The sequence below is a fragment of the Ovis aries genome, chromosome 20 (assembly GCF_016772045.2).
Source record: "Ovis aries strain OAR_USU_Benz2616 breed Rambouillet chromosome 20, ARS-UI_Ramb_v3.0, whole genome shotgun sequence".
NCBI classification, from domain to species: Eukaryota; Metazoa; Chordata; class Mammalia; order Artiodactyla; family Bovidae; genus Ovis; species Ovis aries.
The window spans coordinates 25,656,592-25,674,921 of record NC_056073.1 but is presented as its reverse complement, the minus strand read 5'-3'; the positions used below and the strand labels follow the sequence as shown (position 1 = coordinate 25,674,921).

Sequence of the window (18,330 nt, the reverse complement as noted above, 5' to 3'; positions counted from 1 at the left end):
CTCTTATGTTATTCACTTAAAATTTCAAAATGGAGACATATGTTATAAATGATCTCAAAATTATTAGATTTTCCAAGTGAAAAATTATGTCAGTAAAATGCAAAAAAAAAGAGAGAAAATTACTATGGTATAAGAGAAAATACACCCAGGAAATGGTATATAAAATAAATGTACACATGAGAGAAGATTTAATCCAGGTATTGGAATTATGAGCTTAAAGTCCACACTGGACCAATGAATTCACACAGTCTTTAAAAGTAAGAAGTGTCTACAAGAGCTGTAGGAACTTCACTCAGCCAATTTGGAGTCTTGTTTTATCTCATAATGTTTGGGGAGATATCCATGGCATATTAATGGCCCCTTGAACTTTGAAAATACGATAGAGTTTTCAAGTGGATGAAAGTGCTCCAGAAAATAAATATAGAATACAAACCATGTTCCCAACAGTCTCATCCACTTCACCTCACAAAACTTATAATGAAATTGACAAAACTCTGAATGATAGACTGGGACAGTTTATAGGGAAGGAACATCATGTACACCCATGGCTGGTTCATGTTCAGTGTATGGCAAAAATCACCACAATATTGTAATTATCTTCTAATTAAAATTAATTAATTAATTAAAAGAAAAAACTGGCATCCAAAAACAAAAAGAAAAAAGAAAAAGGAAGCGTTAGGAAAGAATCAGGTGTACGGTAACATTGTGAGGATAATTCATTATTGGTGAAGTTCCAAGCAAATATATGGAAAGTTAGAGTAGACATCCATGCAAAAGGAAAACAACAGATATTTTGGGGTTAAAAGGACAGAAAATATTCAAATCATTGAGAAAGGTTAATTTAGTGTGTGTTTGGAGGATTAACAATATAAATTTACCAATATTTTTCTGAAGGTCATCTGAAAAAGAAAAAGGAAACACCATTATAAATATCATGGTTTAGAAACAAAAAGGAATTAAAATTTAGTGGAAAATTCACATACATTGTTTAATGTAACAGAATATAGACAAACACAGATACATACACGCATGTGTCCAGGCACACACACGTACCAATGTGACTGAAAGTTTCCTTTGTCCTGAGAGTATGGGTCAACAATTAAAAAGAGGAAAAGGAGTGATCTTACTGACCTGAGAAAAAATTTCAGGACTGATACTACTAATGGTTATTTTTAAATAAGATTTTGATTTACTGGACATCACTTGGGCTCTTGTTTGGTCTGTTTGTTGTTGCTGATTTTTAGTTGCTACGTCATGTCCAGCTCTTTTGTGACCCTATGGACTGTAGCCCACCAGACTGTTCTGTAGCCCGCCAGGCTCTTCTGCTCTTGTGTCTTTTCCCAGGCAAGAATTATGTGGTGAGAAGGATGTCACAGTCATGCATGATTCCAGCCCTGCAGGGCACTCAGGAAGAAGAATACTTGCTTAATCTGGTAGCCCTCAGACTGCAGTCACTCCTTGTGGTGAGCACTGAGGAACTCAGGATGTGAAAAAAAAACACACAGGATACTGGCCCCAGGGTAGCTGAGATGCATATTAAAGGAATGATTTCAGTGACCCTAGACTCTTGCTTCTTCCTATACATAGAAAAGCACTAAATTCCTTAATTTTGGATATCCAATTCTCTTTAATTCACAAAAATATTTTTCATGTTCACACTACCTGCCCTTCGTTGCAAATTTCTATATAACCTGACTTCTTCCCTCTCCTCCTTGGAGCAGTTCTCTCAGGGTCACTTGAGATTGCTGTCTTCTACGTTTGAAGTCCTATATGTTCCCATCGAATAAAGTGTAACTCAACTTTTAGGTTGTGATGCTAAAGCTGAAACTGCAATACTTTGGCCACTTCATGTGAAAAGTTGACTCATTGGAAAAAACTCGGTTGCTAGGAGGGATTGGGGGCAGGAGGAGAAGGGGATGACAGAGGATGAGATGGCTGGATGGCATCACTGACTCGATGGACATGAGTTTGGGTGAACTCTGGGAGTTGGACAGGATGGACAGTGAACTCCGGGAGATGGACAGGGAGGCCTGGCATGCTGCGATTCATAGGGTCACAAAGAGTTGGACACAACTAAGCGACTGAACTGACTAACTTACTGACTGATTGCATACATATTTAAAATTATAGCTATCATAAAGTATACGTACAAACACATAAACACACAGAAAACACACACTGTGGACTGTGTATGACATCTCATTTTTTAAATATAGTATTTTCCTGAAATAGAATAGGGGTAAAATTAACAGTATTGACTTAATTGGAGAAAATTATTAAAATAATAGTTCTTAAGTTGACCTTTCAAACTGTACTTTTTCTATGTTGGCAGAACTAATGTATAATTATCCAGTTTATGAGCTCTATAAATATATTTGGTTGCTACATAATAGATAGGGTTAAATCAATTATTGTGATATCTACAATGTTAAGAGCCACAAGCATTGTTTAACATCTTGAACCAGTGTTGTCAAAGAAATGCAGGTTTTGTAGCATGGATGATTCTGTTCACATGTTTGTTAATAAATGAATATATAAAATACTGTAATGCAGATTTCTATTTTAGCTAAAGCCTAAGTGAGGCAAGTCTTTCATGTATGAAAATACATGAGGAAAATGTATGAAAATACAAAATGATGGTGAAAGGGTTTGTACATCAAAAGACTGAGGATATGCTGGATAAAACTCACACTTCAGAAGCTTAAAACTGGTAAATCTTTGAAATATACCAATACTAACATTTAGTTGACACAAAAGAAACGTCTGCCTATATTGTATCAAAATGAGAACATCACAGAAATACTGATAGGGAGAATGGAATGCCAAATGCAGAAGACAAACAAAACATGGGAGACTAAATAAAAAGACATATCATGTAAGTTATTTGTATGATGGTGTTCTGGACATGGAAATTGATTGTTGAAGAAAAATGTATAAAAACACAAGTGAAACCATGCGTAGGTTCATAGTGAAATACATTATGCATCATGTGTTTTCCTTCTTCACACTATTGATCAACAAAAAAAAGAAATCCAATTCATTCAAATAAGAGAAGAATGTCTGGAAGGGACCAGATAAGAAATTGGAAGCAATTCCTTCCTTTGCTTTTGAGTTCAAATGGACGACCATTTCTTAGAATTAAAACCAAACGTTTCAAAGTCTACCATACTAATGAGAAGTAACCATTTTCATTCCATAGATTCCATTGTGCAAGACTGGAAACAGCCCCATCAGGGGAGCTAAATTATGAGTTCTATTAAACAGTATCAGATCCTTGGGTTTGTGTTGGCACTTCTGCTGTTCTCAGAATAGAATATTAGTGTGAATTGATATATAAGCAACATATGTAAAAAGTGATAAGGGAACATATAGGGACTTTTGTACACATGGTATAATGGATCAGTAAACAGTTTTAGCCTCCTATTATATTGATAAATTCTATTTCTTCTTAAAAAAAGATGTAAATGAAAAACATCAAGAGAATGAAGGAGATAAACATTTAGTGTTTGAATTAGTGTTTTCTGAATAAATCTTTTAAATTTGTATTTTGCACCAATAGAAATTTTTAGTAAAGAGAGGCTGCACAATACTATCAGTTCAATTCAGTCCCTCAGTTTGTCCAGCTCTCTGCAACCCCATGGAATGCAGCACGCCGTGCTTCCCTGTCCATCACCAACTCCCAGAGCTTACTCAAACTCATGGCCATTGAGTCAGTGATGGCATCCTTACTACATAAAGCATTTGTATACTGTTATGCCCAGTGTCCAAGTCCCCAAAACTGAGAGAATAAGACATCCATAGCAATCCAAAGGCACAAAGGGGTTTATTGCTAGCTCGAGCCAGGGCTCCTGTCATATCCAACACAGTGGAGTAGAACAAGAGCCCCGAGCCCAGATATTTACAGCAGTATTTATAAGTTTAGAACAAAGACAGGGAGTTGGCAAGCGTTGATTGGCTGCAGGGGTTTCCTGGTATTTACTGATTGGCCAGTCATCATCCCTCTGATTGGCCAGAGTTATCATCTCTCTGATTGGCCAGAGTTACCATCCCTGGAAGCCCCGGAAGCATGACTCAGAGATTATTTCTGGCCTACTGCACCTCTTTGAGCCTGTCATGGCTCTGGTGAGGTTGTAACATTCCCCTCTGTCTTTAGATCATATAGAGGAATCTTCCTCTTTGTTTTGGGGTACAGTTTGATATTGCTGTCTAAGCACAAATAGTTGAACTGTATTAATACTCTCTTTTATAAACGTAATGAGCCTATTGAGGATTCATGGGCCAAAGGTGAGTATTGGTAAAAGCACCATAAGAGGCCCCACCATGGTGGAAATTAATGTTGTCAGCCATGGAGATTGTTGAAACCAAGATTCAAACCATCCCTGTTGGGCTTCTTGCTCTCTCTTTTGCTGGGCTAGTCCTTGTCTTACCTTTGCCATAGATTCTTGTATTATCTCAGTGTGGTCTGCGTAGAAACAATATTTTTCTCCCAGGGCCGCGCAGAGCCCCCCTTGCTGCAGGAAAATTAGATCTAGCCCTCTTCAATTTTGCAAGACCATCTTGGACGGGGAGGTCAGTGATTTTTTTTTAGGTGACTAATTGACTCTTCTAGGCAGGTAATGTCTTTATCTATGGCTGCCCGCAATGAAGTAAATCCCTGGTCTTGGAGGGATAAGGCTGCTATCCCAGTCCCTGCCCCAGGGATCCCAAGGCCAAACATGGTCACTATGGTGATGTCTGTAATAGGTTCTCTCTTGGTTCTGCCTTGTATCATTTGACCGGGTGTTTTTTTTTTTTTGGGGGGGGGGGCCAGTAGTCATACATTATCTTTTCAGGGTGGTACAGCATTTGGCAGAACTGCCACCAAGATGCAGAACTCTTTTTTAGGATTGAATATTGAGATGTGTAAACATGGGGTTAGACCAGTACGTGAGCAGATCCACCATCCCCCCATCTCTGGGATAATCCATTTAATCCCAGTTAGCTCTGTGGGTTTGGCTGTGTAAGCACATAAGGGGGAATTTTTAGGCAGAACTCTGCCCACACAGAGTCCCTTTCCCCAAACTTTTTCATTGTGAGGCCCATTTTTCGTTCTCCCCAGCGACATTGAGGAGGATCTATACTATCAGTCAGGCCATAAGAGGCATTAAGACCCACTGCTTCATAGTAAGGGGGGTATTATGTGCACGGAAGAGAGAGAAGGGAAGGAGAGTCACCCAGTCCCCGCCAGTCTCTATTGCCAATTTTGCCAAAGTTTCTTTTAGAGTCCCATTCATCCTCTCAACCTGTCCTGAGCTTTGGGGATTGTATTCACAATGTAGCTTCCATTTGGTCCCCAGAGCTAAAGCCAGTCCCTGTACAATCTGACTCATAAAGGCAGGCCCATTATCAGAGCCAATAGTCACCGGCAGCCCAAACCTAGGTACTATTTTTGAGTAAAGAGAGGCTGCACAATACTATCAGTTCAATTCAGTTGCTCAGTTTGTCCAGCTCTTTGCAACCCCATGGAATGCAGCACGCCGTGCTTCCCTGTCCATCACGAACTCCCAGAGCTTACTCAAACTCTGGCCATTGAGTCGGTGATAGCATCCTTACTACATAAAGCATTTGTATACCTGGGAACAAGTGGGTAATAAGATCAAAGGGAATGGGACAGCAGGTTTAGACCTCATACGTAATCAAGGAATGTCACCGAATTAATAGTCTTTGAAAGAGCAGAAGGCAGAGTAATATACTCAACCAATTTGGAGTTTTCTGTTCACTTACATTTTGGATCAATATCAATCACATAGTTATTGTCCCTTGAACTTGAAAGGTCTCAATGATTTGACATCAGTGGTCATTTGCATGAAGACATCTATTACATGGGAGTTATGTAGTGATTAGCCTGATATCCCTCATCCCTACGACAATTATGATAAAATCAAAAGATCTCTCAGGAGACATAAAAAGTAAGGCACTGAAGGTTATAGACAAGAGTAGGTATATAATGAAAAGCAAGGAATAGGAAGAGTTGAAACTAGGGAAAAATAGAAGGAAGAAGTTGATATGAAAGTAGTCCATATATAAACAATTGGAGAGGGATGAGGGGAAGGATAGTGAATGGATGCCAAAGAGATAGAAAGGGAGTGAATGATAGTAGTCATTTAAATGCCTCTGGGAAAGTGTCAGAAATACTTACCAAATTTATTCTGTAAAATATCTGAAAAATAAAATTAAGAGATCCATGTAAATATCAAAAGATAAAAACACAAAATGATTCTATTCTATTCTAAAATTTGCATTTACAATTCAGTTTATTAGTGTTCAGAAACACACATGCACACACACACAAAACACTCATATTGAACATGCATACACACAGAAGAACTCCTATAGGAATATTGACACCCACAACCTGACACATCCACAGTGAGAAATCCTCCCTTTGCTCAATATATTCTCCAGAAATTCAGAGGAGGAAAAAATTAAGTCAGTTCACTATACTGAGAGAGAATTTCAGGAATGTTAGTCGAAGGAGTTTTTTTATCACTTTGGCATTAGTTAGGCATTCACTGTTCACTTTGTAAGATGTGATAAGGTATTTGGAAGCTAACACATATGTGTAGAATCAAGGTAGCTTTGTTCATTATACTAGATATAAATACTGAATTACAGGATTAAAAACATTCTAGATATTACTCTTCATTATGAACTATGTACCTCTAATCACATTTAATGTCAACCAATGAATACATCACCTTGATTTGAGATGTTTCTATTTTGATTCACACCTGAATGAAGCATATGTGATTTATATTCAGTGCCTGTAAAAAAATCACAACATTTAATGCCAGTGAAGCATGAATTACCACTTTTGCAAGAAACTATTCTAAGAACAACTTTTGAAATATTTCTATATCTGGGATGAACTTTGCTTAATTTACAATACAAACCCTTGAAGTTATTGCAGTTTGACAAGTTAAAAATTATGTCAATAAAATGCAAGAGAAAGACAGTAAAATTATTATGGTGTGAGAGGAAATAATCCCAACAAATGGTTTGTGCACTTGAGAGAAGACTCTAATAAATGGTCAAAGTCATTGGAAGAATGAATCTAAAGCCCACACTGGTCCAGTGGATTACACCTGAATTTACACAGTCTTTGAAAGGATAAGTGTTGGAAAAACTTCACTCAGTGAATACGGAGTCTTGTGTTACCTCATGAAGTTTGGGGAGGTATTGATGGCATATCAATGACCCCTTGAACTTTGACAACATGACAGACTTTCCAAGTCAATGGAAGTGCTCCAAGTAATAAATATAGAATGTAACCATGTTTTCACCAGTCCCATTTTCTTCATCTCACAAAATTTATAATGAAACTAGCAAAACTCTGAATGATAAACTGGGACAATATTTAGAGGAAAGGAACATAGAAAATGAAAAAGGAAGCATTTGGAAAAAATCAGCTATAGGGTCATAAAATTGGAGAGAATTTAATATGTGTGAAGTTCCTAAACAAATAATTTGGGAAGTTAGAGTAGACATCCAGGAAAAAGGTAAGCAAGCCAACAGATGGCAAGCCAAGAGAAAATATTCAAATTGATGAGAACGGATAATTTAAAGTCTTTTGGAATATTAATACTGTCAGATATATTTACCAAATTTTTTCTGAAGGTCATCTGAAAAATAAAAACAGAAAACTACTGTAAAAATCATGCCACAGAAACACAAAAGAATTGAAATTGAGTGGAATATTCACATACAATGGTAAAGGTTACACATACACACATGTGCAGACACACACACATGTACCAACATAGCTGAAAGCTTCCTCATGTCCTGACAATACTGATCAAAAATTAGTAAAAGGAAAAGGAGTGATCTTCCTGACTTGAAGAAGAGTTTCAGGTATAATACGACTAGTGGTTTTCCTTATATGTTATTGATTTATTAGACTCAATGTTATTGATTTATTAGACTCATTGAGTGATTATTAATTTGGTTGGTTAGCTTCAATAAATTTCTTGGTTGCTGTTAAATATAAATAATCACATCTCATATTTGTTGTAGTTCCGGTTTATAAAGTACCTACAAACAATAAGTTAGCGAATACTGAACTGCTTTAGAGAAAATGTGGTGTTTGGTTCTTGGAAAACTATATTCACATTATGTTAAAAATGAAGGCATAACTTTGTGGTGAATTGCTAGATTATCACATGTCAAAATGAAGTTCATCTCATCTTAATCATCTTATCAAGAAAAAACGTTAACATGCACCTATGCCAACAGAATTAGTTAAAAAGAGATGAGGAACCAGAGGAAAACAAGTCACCCATTTGTTCAAGACAATATCTGTAGCAATGACTACCTAGCCTTTGATGCATGAATTATAGAGATAAATTTGATTTCCCTGAAAATGAAAGTATACTGTAAAATGCCATTAGAAAGATAAGATACTAAAATTTTAATAAATAATTTTGTGTTTTATCAAAAAATAACTTATAGAGGAATTGCGGGACAATAATTTATGGTGACATTCACCTAAAATATTCACATCTGAGATATGTGCTTTTCTTTATCACTCTTAAAAATTTAACATCTTTCCAAAATAGCTGAAGTATGGCTAAATTGACAATTGCATTAATAAAAGTAAATAAGAATGAAATGAAATTACTCTCTTTGGATATAAAAATTTTCAGGAAAAAAAAAGTGAGTATTTGCACACCTGGAATTATTAGACTTTAGCCAGTGTAAGAAGGACCCTCAAGTTTGCACTTGACCAGTGAATAATTTCAGGTTTTATTCAGGCTTTGAAAGACCAGAAAAAGGAGGAGTATGAGAGAAGTTAACAAGACAAATATTGCCTTAGAATGGTAGAGATCCTGGTGAGTGGAAACCAATGAAGGCATATTGATGAAAGCTGGGATTTGTATAAGACATCAGGAAAGCAGGCCTTTTAAAATGTTTTGAGAGTAGAGGGATATCAAAGATACTTTAGCATCTTTTTTCGGAGTATTTTCTGTAAAATACAATGAAAAGTCAATATAAATTTCACTGGAAAGAAACATGAAAATTCAGATTTGTTGAAAATTGTATGCAGATTTAAATTATCAGGCTACAAATAAACACTCAAAAACCGCACACACTTATACCAACACACACTTTGTGTGAAAATTCCCTTTGGTAATTACTTGATAAAGTTTTTACGATTCCTTTTGGCAGTATATACTCTTTTGTTATTCAGATTTTTATCTTTAATAAGAGATCTGTGTGCTGTTAAATACATATACTCAACTGTCCGAGAGTTGTAGCTTTGCCATATGAAATCACCAAACAATGAATTACAGAATCCTGAGCTACTGCTCTTGTAGGACATCAGTGTCAGGTTCATGGGTGCCTCTTTTCACAATTTTCTCAACTGCTTAATGAATAACTGTATTTATGAGACTTTGAATTTAACTCATTCCTCAATGTAACTTACTTTTACGAAGTAAAATGAAAGAGTGGTTAATAAAACACTAAATGGCAGTAAATGGATTTCTAAATCAAATGAATGAAAAATCTTGGATAAAACATTCAGAATAGAAATGTTAAAATTGCAAAACTTTGCAGGTAATGTCGTACTTGAATATATTCTAAAATAGGAAATGTCTGTGTAAATTGCACAGATGGAACAAATCAAAGGAAAAGTAATGAAACATTGAATAACCCATGAAGAGGACAGACTTCAATTAAAGTAGTCATAAAATGAGATTTAAAAAATGATGTAAAGCTGTATGGTATGTACATTGCAGTGGAGGAAGATGCTCACTGAGAGTTGAAGAAAAGTCAGGAAAGAGATGAAACATGACAAAGTTCAAAGTGTAAAATGTTAATGGAAGTTACATTTATCCTGTTCAACTTTATCTAAAAAATAAAAGAAAGAAATAACCATGCAAACCAAATGAAGGCACAATGTGAGGAAGAAGAGACAATAATTTGATTCCTTTTCATTATTTATTCATTCAGTATAAATGAAGCCACTTTCTACAAATTTGAACCTAACATTTCAAAGGCCATGTAACTCATGAGAGGCAATGCTGTTTTAAGTTCTCTCACCCTTTTCTGCAAAAGAATTACCATACAAAAGTAAATCATGGTAAAGTGGAAATTCTTCTGGGATAAACTAAGTCAATATTTGGTCTTGAAATTGGCTTTCCATCTTTTTCATAACAAAAGACATACATACTCACATTGATGAAATGGTACTATAAGTATGATATAAATGTGAATAGTTAAAGTATCCCTCTGTCAGAAAATTGATCTGCAGTTGTTCTCATTTGAAGCCTACCAAATGCCTTTAAGGGATATGCCCCCAAGATTTATCCAGTAAAGATGTAATTGAAAAATATCAAGGAGAAAAGGAAGATGTTAAACTTTGAAATTTGAAGTGATTTGTGAAAAAAAATTGGAATTATTCTAGTACAATATTTCCCTTTTCACTTACATACATAGTTCTGAATTTTGAAATATGCATGATTTTTTCTTAAGATACAATATATTGTTTAATTATTGAAAAGACATTGCAGTTGGCAGAAATAATAATAGCATTGATAAAAATTTCAAAGTATAAATAATACACAGAGATGGGAAAAAGACAAGAAAATGTTATAAAATATTTGTAGAACTGGAACATTAATTTGTTCAATAATAGCAGAAGAGTGAGACTCAATCTCACACTATCCAATGGATGGCATCAGATTTTATAAGATCTTTGACAAGACAGTGGAGGGAGAAACTTCATCATTAAACTGAGAATCCTCTTTCTCTTAAGCATTGGAAACTATTAACAGAGAAATTACCCTTTCAACTTGGGTACTTGTAGACATCCTAAATTAACTGACATTTCTCAGAAAACAAAGAGAGCATGGTAACCATGTGCTGATGAGTTCAGTCCCATCATCTCAGAAAATCATGATACCATTTGGGAAGTCTCTGGAAGACAGACAAAGCCAGTGTGATAAGGAGGAAAGGTAGAAAAGATGCAATGAGCGATGACATAACATAGGGGAAAAAACAATGGAAATGGTGAAATATGAAAGAGGATCATATCCAAAAACTGGACAGAAGTGAATGGCCATCCACAAGAAAAGTGAACCAATGAATGGCATAATGATAGAAAACAGGGAATGTTCAATACAGTGTGGAAGCAGTCACTGGAAGAGTTATTGGAGTGAAGAGTTGTTACAAACTTACCAAATTTTTTCAGAAGATCACCTGGAAATAAAGTGGAAAGCATCATGTCAATATAATGGAAAAGAAACATGAAGAAAAAGAAAATATTTTGAAGAACCTGAAACTGATGTTAACTGTATCTGTATACATATAAACGCATACCGGTTTTCACATCATGAACATGAAACAGACTAAACAATAGTGGCTGAAAGCTGCTGTCTTTCAATCATAGAACATTCTATTTTTTTAAAAAGGCAAGTACAGTCAATTTTCTAAATGAAGAAAGATGTTTAGAAATATTAGTTCAGGTAGTTACATTTTCAAAATTTTTGTGCACCTTTTGACTTTATTTAGACTCTTATGTTTGTTCTAATAAGTTTCTTGACAGGTACTGAAAATATATAGTCAGCTCTCAGTTTTACTGTAGCTTAGGTATTTAAGTTAATCATAAACGCAAACTCAAGAATCTTAAGCCTTTGCTCCTAGCAGTAAATATAGAATTAGGTTATTGGATGCCTCTATTCACATCCTTTATTTGCAAATTGTTTTATGTATGTTTCTATCAATGAATGCCTAAATGAAGACAATGGTACAAGAAAAAGGTGAAACTAGGAAAATACATCAGTGGGACTTGGGATTTTTCTCTTCACATTTATTGATAAAATATTAAGGGAAAGAACTCAAAATTCATTCAAAATGAAAGTGCAATGACAGGAAAGGAAAGGAACAATCATTTGAATAGCTTCCATTTTTCTGTGTGGCTCAACGTGACCAAAATTTTTGAGAACTGGCACCATTTTCAATGAAGGCTTGACAGTCTTCTCAGAAGTCAGAGGAACTTTTTTTTTCTTTTGACTTCCATTTACCTCTTTGGTGCCAAAGAAACAAGACTGGAAATGACAGCATGGGAGGAGCTAGGCCAGGTCTTCCTTTGCGATAAGCAACACCCATATAGGGACTATATTGCTTGGTTTTTTTTCAGAATCAAATGCAAACACAATTCAAGCACAAGAGTGCTATTTAAGATGTTATTAGGGAGATTTCCCTGACAGTTCAGTAGTTCAGACTGCTTTCACAGCAGGGGGCACGAGTTGGATCCCTGGTCAGAAAATCCCACGTGCCTGGATTTATCTCTGGACTTTCTATACTTTCTCATTGATCTATATTTGCTGTGGATTGACCTAGAGATTGTCATACAGAATGAAGTAAATCAGAATTAGAAAAACAAATATCATATAATATCACTTGCATGTGGATTACACAAAAGTAGTACAGGTGAGCATATTTGCAAAGCAGAAATAGAGTCAGAGATGTAGAGAACAAACTTATACACTATTATGTATAAAATATATAGCTAGTGAGAACTATAATATATAATAACTATAACTACTGTATAGCACAGGGAGCTCTACTCAATGCTCCCTGATGCCCTGGGAAGGATATCTAAAAAGGAGTGGATGTATATATATTTATAACTGATCCCCTATGCTATAGAGCAGAAACCAACAAGGCATTGAAAAGCAACTATAATACAGAAAACACATATATGCATTAGTATACTGTATTGGTGTTTTTATTTCTGGCTTACTCGTGGAGGATTCATGTTGATGTATGGCAAAACCAATACAATATTGTAAAGTAATTAGCCTCCAATTAAAATAAATAAATTTAAATTTAAAAAATACAGAAAACAGAACAAAACACCAGAAATAGCATCTGTACTACTTCTTCAACAAAGCATAGGTGTTATTAGAAGGAAAAAACCCCACATCCCTCATGGTGTAGGTAAGAAAAATAAAGTACTAAAGATGCTAAAAGTATAAGCAGGCACTTGCCCCAAGCTGTGTTATAACCAGATGTTATATGAAGTCAGCTAAATAGGAAACAGTGGAAACAGTGTCAGACTTTATTTTTGGGGGCTCCAAAACCACTGCAGATGGTGACTGCAGCCATGAAGTTAAAAGACTCTTACTACTTGGAAGGAAAGTTATGACCAACCTAGATAGCATATTGAAAAGCAGAGATATTACTTTGCCAACAAAGGTCCATCTAGTCAAGGCTATGGTTTTTCCAGTGGTCATATATGGATGTGAGAGTTGGACTGTGAATAAAGCTGAGCACCGAAGAATTGATGCTTTTGAACTGTGGTGTTGGAGAAGACTCTTGAGAGTTCCTTGGGCTGCAAAAAGATCAAACCAGTCCATTCTAAAGGAAATCAGTCCTGAATATTCATTCAAAGGACTGATGCTGAAGCTGAAACTCCAGTACTTTGGCCACCTGATGCGAAGAACTGACTCATTGGAAAAGACCCTGATGCTGGGCAAGATTGAAGGCAGGAGGAGAAGGAGACAACAGAGGATGAGATGATTGGATGGCATCACTGACTCGATGGACATGAGTTTGAGCAAGCTCCTGGAGTTGGTGATGGACAGCGAAGCCTGGCGTGTTGCAGTCCAAGGGGTTGCAAAGAGTTGGACACGACCGAGCAACTGAACTGAAATGAGAGAAACTTACCTATTTGTTTGTGAAGATCATGTGAAAAAGGAAAAGGAAACATCATGGCTCAGAAATAAAAAGGAATTCAAATTTAGTCACTTAATCACTTACAATGTTAAATGTAATAGGATATAAACAAACACGATTTAGCAGCTAAACAACAAATAGACAAGCACAGATACATAAACACTTGTACGGAAGCACACACAAGTACAAATGTTGCTGAAAGTTTCCTTTTGTCCTGATCATATTAATCAAATAAAGAGGAAAAGGGAGTGATCTTCCTGACCTGAGGAATAACTTCAGAAATAATGCTACTAGTAGTTTTCCTTTAAATAGATTCTTGATTTACTGGACATCACTTGGGCTGTTAGAATTTGGTTGGTTGTTGTTATTTGGAAACATCACAATAGTTTTTGGTGTTATTAGCATAAAATATTCAAGATTGAGATATGTGTTAGTTTTCAACTTTCCTAACAATATAAAATATTTCCACAAACAAGTAATTGAAGTTGGCCAAATTGATAACTGTGTCAATAAAAGTAAATAAGAGTGAAATAAAATTACCCTTTTTGATATAAAAGAATTCCAGGAAAAAATGTATGTGAGTTTTTTGCATATATGGAAACTTAAAGCAATGTAATAATGACCCTCAAGTTTACTCGTGACAAAGAATGATTTCAGATTTTATTCAGGCTTAGAAAGACCAGAAAGAAAGGAATATGGGAGATATTGACAACCAAACTATTGCCTTAGAATAGTAGAGATCCTGGAGATGCCAAGTCAGTGATGGCATTTTGATGAAAAGCTGGGATTTTTGTAAGACATCAGGAAAGGAGGCTTTTTAAAGTGTTTTGGGAGTAGAGGGATATCAAAGATACTTTAACATTATTTTTCCGAATTTCATCTGTAAAATACAATGAAAAATCAAGTAAATTTCACTGGAAAGAAACAGGAAAAAATCAGATTTATTGAAAATTATATGTAAATTTAAGTTATTAGGATGCAGATAAACATACAAAAACCACACACACATACACTGATATATATATATATACACATATATGCAGCATTTGAAAGTTTCCTTTTGAATACTATTCAGTATTCAAGAGAAAGGAGAAAGGAGTACATTTCTTGAACTGAGAAGACTTAAGAAATAAAATTTTTTGTAATTATCTGATAAAAACTTTATGATTTGTTTTGGTAGAAGCACTATTTTGTTACTCAGTTTTTCATCTTTAATTAAGTGATGTATGCTGTTAAATATATGTATATACTCATCTGCCCTAGTATAGAGCTTTGCCGTATGAAATCACAAAACACTGAATTACACAATCCTGAACTACTGCTCTTGTAGGATATGAGGGTCAGGTTCATGGGTCCTCTATTCACATTTTTCTCAACTGATTAATACATAACTGTTTTGTGAGACTTTGATTTTAACTCATTCCTCAGTAAAGCTTACTTTCACAAAGCAAAATGAAAGGGCCATTAATGAAATACTACATGGGAGTGAAGGAGCTTCTATATAAATAAATGAAAATATCATGGATAAAACTTTCAGATCAGAAACATAAAAACTGCAAAGTAATGTTAACACTATCGAGATACACTGAAACACATTCACATATACACATCATGAACACAAAATAAACTCACCCATAGTGGCTGAAATCACCTCTGTTTTATCCAGAGAACATTCTATGGTAAAAAAAAAAAAAAAAAAAGAAGAAGAAGAAGAAGAATAAGAAGAAGGAAACCAAATGCAGTCAATTTTCTAAATGAAGAGACATTTTTAGAAATACCAGTACTCAAGTCTAAGGGGCTATTAAGAAACTATTAATATTTTTCCAGTGCTTAAGAGAGGAGAGGATTCCTAGCTTAATAAAGAAGTTTCTATCTCCATTGTCCTGTCAAAGCACACTGAGGAAACCAGAATTGAAAGAGACACATGTACCCCAATGTTCATCGCAGCACTGTTTATAATAGCCAGGACATGGAAACAACCTAGATGTCCATCAGCAGATGAATGGATAAGAAAGCTGTGGTACATATACACAATGGAGTATTACTCAGCCGTTAAAAAGAATTCATTTGAATCAGTTCTGATGAGATGGATGAAACTGGAGCCGATTATACAGAGTGAAGTAAGCCAGAAAGAAAAACACCAATACAGTATACTAACACATATATATGGAATTTAGGAAGATGGCAATGACGACCCTGTATGTAGGACAGGGAAAGAGACACAGATGTGTATAACGGACTTTTGGACTCAGAGGGAGAGGGAGAGGGTGGGATGATTTGGGAGAATGACATTCTAACATGTATACTATCATGTGAATTGAATCGCCAGTCTATGTCTGACGCAGGATGCAGCATGCTTAGGGCTGGTGCATGGGGATGACCCAGAGAGATGTTTTGGGGAGGGAGGTGGGAGGGGGGATCATGTTTGGGAATGCATGTAAGAATTAAAGATTTTAAAATTAAAAATATATATATATATGTATATAAATATAATGTTACCCACTGCTCAAGTGTGAAATTGAGTCACACTCTTTATTGTTCGTCAAAGTGTGAAATTGAGTCACACTCTTTACTGTTCTTGAATATAATACTCAAAAATGAGTATGAGTTTTGTCGAGAACTGGGACAAAGTTTTCCAAAGGACAGCTTGATTCAGTGGCAATTTTTCTTGCATCCTCTGGCCTCCACCTCTTGATGTAAAAGTACAAAGATAGAAAATGATATTATGAGAAAATGTAGAAAAAGACTTATTCTGGGAGAAACAATATCAATCATATATTTCTCACTGGACCATCCCCTTTTCCAAAATATAGTGCAAACATGCACACATACATGTGTCAGATACTTAAGAGGTCAGGAGGAAGCCTACAGTCAAAGCACCCATCTAGTGAATTTTATCAGTAACAGTAGTCTCAGGAGGCACACTTCATACATTGAAGAGATGTATTCCTTACTTCTATTCATCTGTAACCAAAAATATAATAGAAGAATATTGCCACAAAAGGAAGGATGTCAAACTTTTAATGGTGATGTTAATGTTTCTTTTAAAGAAACATTTAGAATTATGCTCGGACTCTAGTTATGTCGTTCACTTAAAATTTCAAAATGCAGATATATGTTATAAATGTTCTCAAATTACTACACTTTCCAAGTGAAAAATTATGTCAATAAAATGCAAAAAAAAGACAGAAAATTAGTATAAGAGAAAATACACCCAGGAAATGGTATATAAAATAAATGTACACATGAGAGAAGATTCTAGTAAATAATCATGGGCATTGGAATTGTGAGCCTAAAGTCCACACTGGACCAATGAATTCACACAGTACAAGAGCTGTAGAAACTTCACTCAGCAAATTTGGAGTCTTGTTTTATCTCATAACGTTTGGGGAGACATCCATGGCATCTTAATGGCCCCTTGAACTTTGAAAGAGTTGGTGATGGACAGGGAGGCCTGGCGTGCTGCAATTCATGGGGTCGCAGAGTAGGACATGATTGAGCGACTGAACTGAACTGAACTGAACTGAACTTTGAAAACATGAAAGAGGTTTCAAGTAAATGAAAGTGCTCCAGAAAATAAATATAGAATACAAACCATGTTCCCATCAGTCTCATCCCCTTCACCTCACAAAACGTATAATGAAATTGTCAAAACTCTGAATGATAGACTGGGACAGTTTATAGGGAAGGAACATCATGTACACCTATGGCTGGTTGATGTTCAGTGTATGGCAAAAACCACCTCAATATAGTAAAGTAATTAGCCTTCAATTAAAATTAATTAATTAATTAAAAGAAAAAACTGGGACCCCCCCCCAAAAAAGCAAAAGGAAACATTAGGAAAGAATCAGGTGTAGGGTAACACTGAGAAGAGAATTTATTATTGTTGAAATTCCAAGCAAATATATGGGAAGTTAGAATAGACATCCATGCAAAAAGAAAACAACATATGTTTTAGGGTTAAAAGAACAGGAAATATTCAAATCATTGAGAAAGTTTAGTTTAGTGTGTGTTTGAAAGATTAACAATATAAAAGAAATTTACCCATTTTTTTCTGAAGGTCATCTGAAAAGGTAAAAGGAGACAACATTATAAATATCATGGTTTAGAAACAAAAAGTAATTTAAATTTAGTGGAAAATTCACATAAAATATTAAATGTAGCAGAAAATACACAAACAGATGTATCAATTTGACTGAAAGCTTTCTTTGTCCTGAGAGTATTGGTTAAGAATTAAAAGGAGGAAAAGGAGTGATCTTACTGACCTGAGAAAAAATTTCAGGACTGATACTACTAGTGGTTATTTTTAAATAAGATTTTGATTTACTGGACATCACTTGGGCTCTTGTTGTTTGGTCTGTTTGTTGCTGTTGCTTTTTAGTTGCCAAGTCATGTCCAGCTCTTTCGTGACCCTGTGGACTGTAGCCCACCAGGCTATTCTGTAGCCCACCAGGCTGTAATGTAGCCCGCCAGGCTCTTCTGCTCCTGTGTCTTTACCCAGGCAAGAATACTGGAGTGAGAAGGATGTTACAGTTCATCTGTGATTCCAGCCCTTCAGGGCACTCAGGAAGGAGAAGAATACCTGCTCAGTCCAGTAGCACTCAGACTGCA

General features: G+C 35.5%; 1 protein-coding gene across 1 annotated transcript in view; it reads right to left on the bottom strand.

Moving 5' to 3' along the window:
• LOC105605908 (butyrophilin subfamily 2 member A1-like) overlaps nt 1–18,330 on the bottom strand; it is a 102,327-nt gene that overhangs the window by 13,551 nt on the left and 70,446 nt on the right. The window contains exons 21-27 of the mRNA XM_060403226.1: nt 17,764–17,784; nt 15,352–15,393; nt 11,218–11,238; nt 7,641–7,661; nt 6,738–6,803; nt 6,179–6,199; nt 879–899 (exon numbers count right to left, since the gene is read on the bottom strand). Coding sequence (XP_060259209.1) covers nt 879–899; nt 6,179–6,199; nt 6,738–6,803; nt 7,641–7,661; nt 11,218–11,238; nt 15,352–15,393; nt 17,764–17,784 — 213 coding nt within the window. The remainder of the gene's footprint in view (nt 1–878; nt 900–6,178; nt 6,200–6,737; nt 6,804–7,640; nt 7,662–11,217; nt 11,239–15,351; nt 15,394–17,763; nt 17,785–18,330) is intronic.